The sequence below is a fragment of the Salvia splendens genome, chromosome 8 (assembly GCF_004379255.2).
Source record: "Salvia splendens isolate huo1 chromosome 8, SspV2, whole genome shotgun sequence".
Taxonomy (NCBI): Eukaryota; Viridiplantae; Streptophyta; class Magnoliopsida; order Lamiales; family Lamiaceae; genus Salvia; species Salvia splendens.
Window position 1 is genome coordinate 31,719,564 of NC_056039.1, and position 8,809 is coordinate 31,728,372.

General features: G+C 38.4%; 1 protein-coding gene across 1 annotated transcript; it reads right to left on the bottom strand.

Moving 5' to 3' along the window:
• Positions 1-3,062: 3,062 nt before the first annotated feature.
• Positions 3,063-3,791, bottom strand: LOC121744065. The gene has a single exon (XM_042137506.1). It carries the CDS (start codon positions 3,698-3,700, stop codon positions 3,329-3,331), a length of 372 nt encoding a protein of 123 aa, XP_041993440.1. The 5' UTR covers positions 3,701-3,791; the 3' UTR covers positions 3,063-3,328.
• Positions 3,792-8,809: the final 5,018 nt, after the last annotated feature.

Genomic DNA, 8,809 nt, shown 5'->3' on the forward strand with positions numbered 1-8,809 from the left:
AAGGCAATTATGGCTAAGCTTCTGCATAGCCGTAAAAATAATCAATATAAAAATTAAGTAATTTACTTTTATATGTCAATTGTACTTTATCAATTTGACTTTTTATCTTTGTAGATTTTGGCTCCATACTTTCTTTTTATTAATAATTAACACTTAATTTAATAATCTAATCTTCATAATGTGGTGACATTTAGCACCACTCTTTTTGTTAAAGTATATAATTAATGATATAATCTAACACTCATAGTCGCTATCCTAACGGAAAGTAAATTGTATTGATTGTGATCCAATTGTAAGCATTAGCGGGCATACTTGACAATCTAATCACAACACTAATCATCTGGCAATCTAATCACAATACGCAAATTATCGTAAGTTTTACATTGCTTTCAAACCATGTCGCCATTTGTGGATGCATATAATATAAGGAAAGAAATTACAAATAAACTTCTATACTATAGATATGACGAAATTACAACTGATGTCAAGAGGCCTCGAACTCAGCACCTCATGCAATAATGTCTAAGCTCTTTGCCGCTAGGACAAAGGCTCTGGACCATCCCTTTATTGGGTTTCCCAAATAAAAAAAATTCCATATTAAACTTCAAATTAGAAATGTAGAACTATACTTTCAATTTAGTTTATCAATAATTTGAAAATCACAATTTGATATCTACATATTAGTTGATCACTTACAACCTTATACTGCCACATGACATAGATAATTTACAACCTTATGCTGCCACGTGACATAGATAATTCAAAACTACCAACACTATAATGCAAACAAATTGTTTATAATGCAAAATCTACTGTCTACAATGTAATATGTGTAAATCCACTTACAATTTGCATTATAGACAATTTATTGCACTAGACAGTCTAAGTCTATAAAGCAAAATAGACAATATACAATTGCAATCCACGGATTATCCATCGACAACATCTACTAACATTTGTTGTATTATAGCGTTGTTATTTTGCATTATACATGTCACGTGGCAGTATGAAGTTGGAAGGATATTATATTTTAACTCTGAGTTATTTTTGAAATAATCTCCTAACTATACACGTTAAGTTTGACATGTGTTAGCCAATAATTTCCAACAAAAATTAGACGACGTTATGATTTTATTATAACCAACTTTATATATTGGTAGTGGAATAAAATTTAAACTAAGACTTCAAGTTTTAATTATAAGTATTTATAATTAAACTATGACTATTTATATTTTCTCCCCAACCACCAGCAAGAGAAGATCTTATGTATCAATTAGAAGATTGAGTAATCAACATACTATTATAAACCGAAGTTTAAAGAAAAAGCTTGACCCTCTTTCTAAAGTTTTAAATTAATTATTTCATGTAGTAAACTAGGCCCACCTCAGCAGGCCTTCTCTGTCACAGATAATATTTTAGAGTTTACAGATAGGTCGATTGAATAAATATATAGGAGTGTAATACCCACAAATCAATTCCTCCATGAGTAAATAATTATGTTAAATTAATAGCTTCAACAATTTAGTGCCTCAAATTTGTCCACGTAGCAAATTAATTTATGGTTTTTACGTGGCCTTAGTAAATCTCTCGAAAGTTTAGACTAAAATATTTTATCTAGTTGAGATCAAGATGACTAAGTTTAATTAGTTAAGTTTGCTACTAAATGACAAAATTAACGTAGTTGATGGGAATCATGAGATGCCGTGGTAATGCGGTTTACAAAACAGTATTTTATTAATTGTTTTAGATGACTAATGCTTGAGTTGTAATTAACAATCAAACATGGAGATTCAGAGCATATTAAACAAATACTGACTTACTTATATACTCTATAGTTGAAATGAGGCAATCTATTATATGAAAGATTCCAAAGGAATTTTAACCTGCCACCTGTTATTGTGCAAGACCAATCACTTATTTAGATAAGTAAACAAAATATTCTTCACTTAATAAAATTAATTTGATTAGTTTGCTTTTGCCTCCTAATCTCGCAACGCGTAGTGTAATTAGCCACGTCAAATTTGGCTAATTCCATCTTGCTCCGTACCTTCTAATTTGTCTCATTAACCCTGACCAAAACATTATAATCTAAGAGCATGCGCAATCAAGATTCTTGAGTACATACCGAGTATGCTCTAGTACTGACTGCCGAAGTATGTCGTTGCATGCATTAAGCAAACTCCTACCCAGTATGTACTTAAGAATCATATGCTTAATGCCTGCACCGACGTACTTCGGCAGTTAGCACTAGAACATATCCGTACTCAAGAATCTTTGTTGCTCATCATGCTTTCAAAATGGCATGTAAGAGCACACATCACCATTGCCCAATTAGAACCCAGACGCTTGTAGTATTTCATTTTTCATTGGTACTTAAAAAATCAGATTTTGTTAAAAGTAAGAAATACTACTTCCTATTTAGTACTCCTGAATTGTGGCTAATGCTAAAAAAGAACGTGAATAATGAAGTGTTTAACTTCTTAGTAGCCAATATCATAGATAATGCATGTAGTAAAAGTCCTACCCAGTTTAAAAGTTATTTTTTATTCATATACTATTGTCAAATCATTGTACAAAATAGCACCCATCATCATAACAAAATATATAAAAATTATTGTCTCAACAAATGGAATTTATAATATACAGCCCATATTAAAACAAATTTGTCTCAATAATATTCAACTTTTTTTAGTAGTACCATAGCTGTGGCCTGGGAGGCATAAATGGACAAACTTTCACAGAAAAAATGAGATCTATTGAATCAGAAGTGGCGTAATGCCCCACCCACCCTCTTCTTACCCTAACGGAAACCTAATCTAACACCCTGGAATCTGGATCTTTCCAACTTACTAACATGCTTCCAATAATATTATTACTCTCATAATTTGAATTTTTTATAACATAATTAAAATGGCCCCATTAAAAAACTCTTTTTCCCCTTTTCCTAATTCCTCTTTTTTGAGGGAATTAATGAAGCAATTGTATTTCGGGATGGGATCCCCTGCTGTGGTGGGGAGCACAGCAGGAGACGATGCATCTCACAAACAAATTTTTTATATTAATTTTTTTAATAATACAAATTTATTATTAAAAAATTTGCTGTGAGAGGCAGCATCTCCTGCTGTGCTCCCCACCACATCAGGGTATCCCATCCCTTGTATTTCATTTTCAATATTTTTCCTTCTTCCATTTTTCTTACAACAAACGGACACAATTCTTGGAAATCCCGACAATCACTATAATCAACGTCTAATTTCTGACAAGAATGGATCCCAAAAACAATAAAAAAAACATAAAATTTAAATGAATTAATTTAAATTCTCAATCGTCACGTTTCGAGAAAGCCGGTGAGGCGGAGAATGGAATTACGGACTTGGCTCAAATCCCGTCCCTTGAGAGTCCTCCCGTTTCCCGTACAAACGGAGAAGGCCATCATCTTCCCGGCCACGCGCCGCCCCACGATTACGTGCGGCGGCACCATCTCTCCGCCGCCGCAGTCTTCCAAATCGGGGTCCGCGTACCGCAGCCACGACACGTTCTCCGGGATACTCACCGGAACCGTCGACTTCTGCTTCTTCACACTCGTCTTCATCTTCTTCCTCTTGAATTCCTTCGAATTCAACTGGAAATCGCCGCCGCCGCCGCCGACCTCGTCGCAAAAGCTAAACACAACCTCGGATTCGTCGAACTCTTCTGCCATTGTAAGAAAATGGGGATGAAGCTGGAGGGGTGGGAGTGGTGGGAAATGGGATGAATTTATAGGGAGAAATGGATGAATGATTGAGTGTTTAATCATAGCAAGATTGATTTGATTGCTCGCGTCACTGTGAAGAGGTCCCCTCTTTCTTAATAGTACTGCTAGTATTTTTATTTTTGGAATCAATTAATTAATTACTAGTATTTTTCTAAACTTAAAAAGCTCACAAGGTTTGAATTGTTTAACTTGAGGCTTACGGCTTTTGCTGTCTTTGTGTATGACTATTGTAGCTTATGAATAAATACAATTAATTTGCGAATTAATTGTCTTTTTGAAGGAATTAATTTTTTTTTCTTCTGTCTTATTCCTTGCGTAATATGTACTCACACTTGTGTTAATACGTATGTATCAAGCTTTTATTTTTACCGGGGGAATGTATCATTTCTCTAAATGTTTAACATTTTAAAGACGCATGTCTTGTCACTCAATAATATCCACATTTTTCGTGACAACTGAAAATATTGTACTTGGCATATAAAATTATTATAATAAAATTATCAAGCTTTGCTTGTGGAGAACATGATAATATCAGAATACGGTTAGAGGGGAAGTCAAATTTCGTTATTCACATTACGTAGTACTATCTTATCGTTAATTAGTTTGATGGTATGGAGGATCTTAAAATCAATTAATTAAATGAAAAGTATGTTAAAGAATCATGTAGAAATAATTAAAGCCTTTTGAATTATACACACACGGACACGCTCAAGTTTGGATAATCTTTTGACAAAAAAATAATGTATAATTTCCCAATAAGCTCATTTTTCAAAGAAAGAAATTTGATTATGTCAACTATATAGTACTAGCTGAAATTCGATCATCGTGTGCAATATATGGACTAGTTCAATAAACATTTCACTTATTTCAACGTTTCAATAGTAAGAGATATATGGAAGTAAAGGGTTTAGTGTTAGTTAAGATTTTATTTACATTAGTCAATTCTTGACAGATCATTCTCTCAAAATCTAGACAATTTCGTGTTCGAATAAGTGAATCCTAATTTAACTAATTAAGGGAGTTGGGGTAGCTAGCCTTTTTCATTTAAAAAAGTGTAAGTGAGATTTGATTAACATCCAATAGAATTATAGAGACGATCACTTATGTGGGTATAAGTAAGTTTTATGGTAATAGCTTTTGTTAAGTATGATCCATCGCATTCACTTAAAAAAGAAGAAGTGAATATACCATGAGGTATGGTTGGTTGAAAGGGTTTTGTGTGTGGGGGGCTATGTGTTGAAAAAAATGATGAATTATGGATATGCTTTCTATGAATCACGTTAATAGTTAGCCTTTGTGGATTAATTATGATTAGGTTAGGTTAGGTTAGGAAGTGGAGACGTAGTGAAGGTGTTGCAATCAATTCATGACCAATGAATTAAGTTTTTAGAAATTTTTTGCCTACTATATATGGTATCTGATAGTGGATGCACACATGTGATTGGGGGCCTCTACATTTGCGTTGCAAAAGAATTATGAAATTTGCCAAACTCTATTAACAGCCATATTTAGTTGTTCACATTTTCCACAACTTTCTCATTTTTTGTGTGTATGTGGATGTAGATATTGTATATGAAAATTAAGTAGAACCTTATGTATAAGAAACATTAATAACATATATATGCATCAATTTAGTCTCGATGATCTAGTGATGATGCGAGACCGTTAGAAAATGTACAGATGACAAAATAACAGCAACACAAAATGTCAACATAGTGTCAACGGTTGATGCTGAGTTGACAATGTGTTGACATTAAAATCTTGAAATTTTATAATATACTGACATTCTATTGACACAGTGTCGAGGAATTAGGAGTTTATTAAATTTATAGAGTTAATTGCATTTTATCACTACTCATACTAGTAGTATAAATTATTAACTATATTTATGCTTGCTATGAAAATATAATTACTACTAGTATAAATTATTAACTATATTTATGCTTACTATGAATATATAATTATCAATTTCTTTGTCGAAGAAACACACACATTTTGTTCAATTGTGTGGCCTTGTCAATCATGTCTACCATAACCCCCCCCCCCCTCCCCCCAAATCCACAAAAATATGCACAATTTTTTTTTTTAATTTTGAAATGTCGAATAAGAATGTGCAGATTATACTTTTAGACAACACCAATTTTTTCTAACCTACGTCTCAATTTAGTTACAAAAATATGCCAATTATGAAGCTCTTTCTTTCCACATATTTAGTAGTAATATAACTAATATGTGTAATTTTCTCCATTCATAAAATACCTTAACGTAGTGTTTATTAAATCAAACTCGTGATAGACCAGGGCACTTTATGAGATGAATACAGTATAATATAAAATGACTACTCTATTGGGTTTCATAAATTAATGTACACTTTTGCTATGTTGGGTGATGGGGTGCGTACTAAACAAGCCCAACAGCAATGACGGCCCATCAGCCCAAGGAAGAGTATGAGTTCGGCATTACCAAAGAGTTCGGCCTCAGCCTACAGCTCGGTAAAAGCCAACCTATCAAGCTCTGCTCTCAGATCGGCAACCAAAGCAGGAGTATGAGTTCGGCATTACCAAAGAGTTCGGCCTCAGCCTACAGCTCGGTAAAAGCCAACCAATCAAGCTCTGCTCTCAGGTCGGCATCAAGCTCTACTCTCAGATCGGCAACCAAAGCAGTTCGGTCTCGGTATTCGGCCGAACAAGGAGTTAGTGGACCCATACAGGATGTCCAACACACCCACTACCACGTGATGTCAGTTCAGGCCACGATCGTAGGCCATGACCTACGCTTCGCCCACGATCTTAGGCCATAACCTACACGACATCCACGACTTAGGGTGGTGATGCAAGCCATGATCTGAGTTCATTATATAAATAGAACTTAGATCTGATAGAAGAGGTTAGAAGCTCTCTAGAGATAAAACACCATATAGCAAATAGCAAGTTTGTATTTGTAAGCTGTAGAAAACAGATCAAGCAATACAATCTTGCCCTCCCTTTTTCCCGTGGACGTAGATTTACTTCAGTAAATCGAACCACGTAAATTCTTCGTGTCATAATCTTCATTCTCTACCAGCATTTACAAACATCAAAAATTCGCGGATCCATCACTGGCGCCGTCTGTGGGAAACGAAGAACAAAATTTGTGATAAAGCGAATTTTTGATCCATTTTTTCCACCCAAAAAATGCATACCAGATCGCAGAATACCCGCATTCCTGCCCGTGAGAACCCGGAGGAAGCCAATCCATCCCATAGGTCTGGAAAACAGCCTAGGGATAAATCCACCACCAGTTCTCATGGCGAAGGAACAGGCCGCTCCAAAAATCGTCCCACTGAGTCTTCCCAGCAGCCTGATCTGAATGAGGCTGTCAAGCTGTTCTTGGCTGAGAAGCAGGATGAGTTCTTAGCCTTCCTGCAAAAGAGCCAAGAGCCGAAGACGAAAACGGAGGATTCTCCTTCCTCATCCAGACATGAAAGTCACTACCGCAGTAGTGCCGTGTCTTCCAGGAAGAAGAATCCTCAACCCCGACATATTCCTGATCTTCCTCGGTACCGGAATCACAGGAGAACTCAATCTCCTCCATACCGACGAGATATCGGATTCGCCGTGTACGGAGCACTGAAGACTCCGTTCTCGGACGACATCACCCGAACTCCCCTACCACAGAACTACCGAACTCCGTCGATGACTTACGACGGGCTCGTGGACCCTCACGATTTCCTGGGGCGCTATCAATATAACATGGCGAACCAGGGTCTCAACGAGGTCCACATGTGCAAGCTATTTCCCGAGCTGCTCATCGGGAACGCGAGAAGGTGGTTCGATAGCCTCCCCCAGGGCAGCATCAGATCTTACCGAGATCTAATGGATGCCTTCCACAGGAGGTTCTTTCAGAAAGCGGAAGCCCGAATCACTTCGGCTCAGCTGCTTTCCATTCGTCAAGGTCGCGACGAAAAAATCAGCGACTTTATGACAAGATTCCACAAGGAATGCCTGCAAGTAGACGATCTCAACGATCTGCTTGTCATCTCGGCATTCCAAAATGGAATCCTGCCCGGAGCTCTCTACAGGAAGCTCGTTGAGTGCGGTCCGCAGACAGCTCAGGAAATGTGGGACATTGCGGACCAGTACTCCCGGGCCGATGAGGCAGACCGTCGCAAACGGTCGTTAGACAGCTCATCGTCCCGAGGAGACAGGAGGAAGCCCGATCATAGCGATCAGGGACATCCTCGCCGGACTCCTTTTGGCGATCAGGGACATCCTCGCCGAACTCCCTTTGAAAGGATTCAAAGGACTCCGGTGCAAGACAGATTGGGACCCCGTCTCAATCCCGAGAAGCCGCCCGCTCAGTTCGTACCGCTGAACAAGCCGAGAGCGGAAATTTTCGAACTACACTCCGACCTGTTCGAAAAGCCAAAGCGGATGACGAAATCTGCCGCGCGCCGACCCCAGGATAACTACTGCTCCTACCATCAAGACCACGGTCACGATACCGAGGAGTGCAGAAACTTGGCTGCAGGTATCGATGTTCTTGTGAGGGCAGGGACATTGAAAAAATACCAAAGCAAGCAGTCAAAGAAGAATAAGAAGCAGAGAGGTGCGAACTGCGCTCCTCAGGATCCGAAAAGGCAGCCGGATCCCGAAGACGATGACGAGCCGCAATATGATGGAGTAATCCTGACTATTGACGCTCTCCCTGCCGGGAAGACCAAGTCGTCCCTGAAGTCAGAGCGCAGGGGCTCCAATCGAGAGGAGCCAACGCATAAAAGGCTGAAGCAGGACGAAGTGATTACGTTCTCGGATGCTGATCCCGTCCCGGCCATCTCTCCTCACCAAGACGCCATTGTCATCCAAGCCGGAGTGGCAAACAAACTGATCCACAGGGTGTTTGTGGATACAGGAGCGTCAGTCAGCATTCTTTTTAAAGAGTGCTTCGACAAACTAGAAGTGGACCCAGCTCGGCTCAGCCCGGCTCCGCTTCCCCTGAAGAGTTTCGCCCAGGAGGACACCCGCCCTGAAGGTATTATCAGCCTTCCGATCACGGTGGGGAAAGCGCCTACTAGCT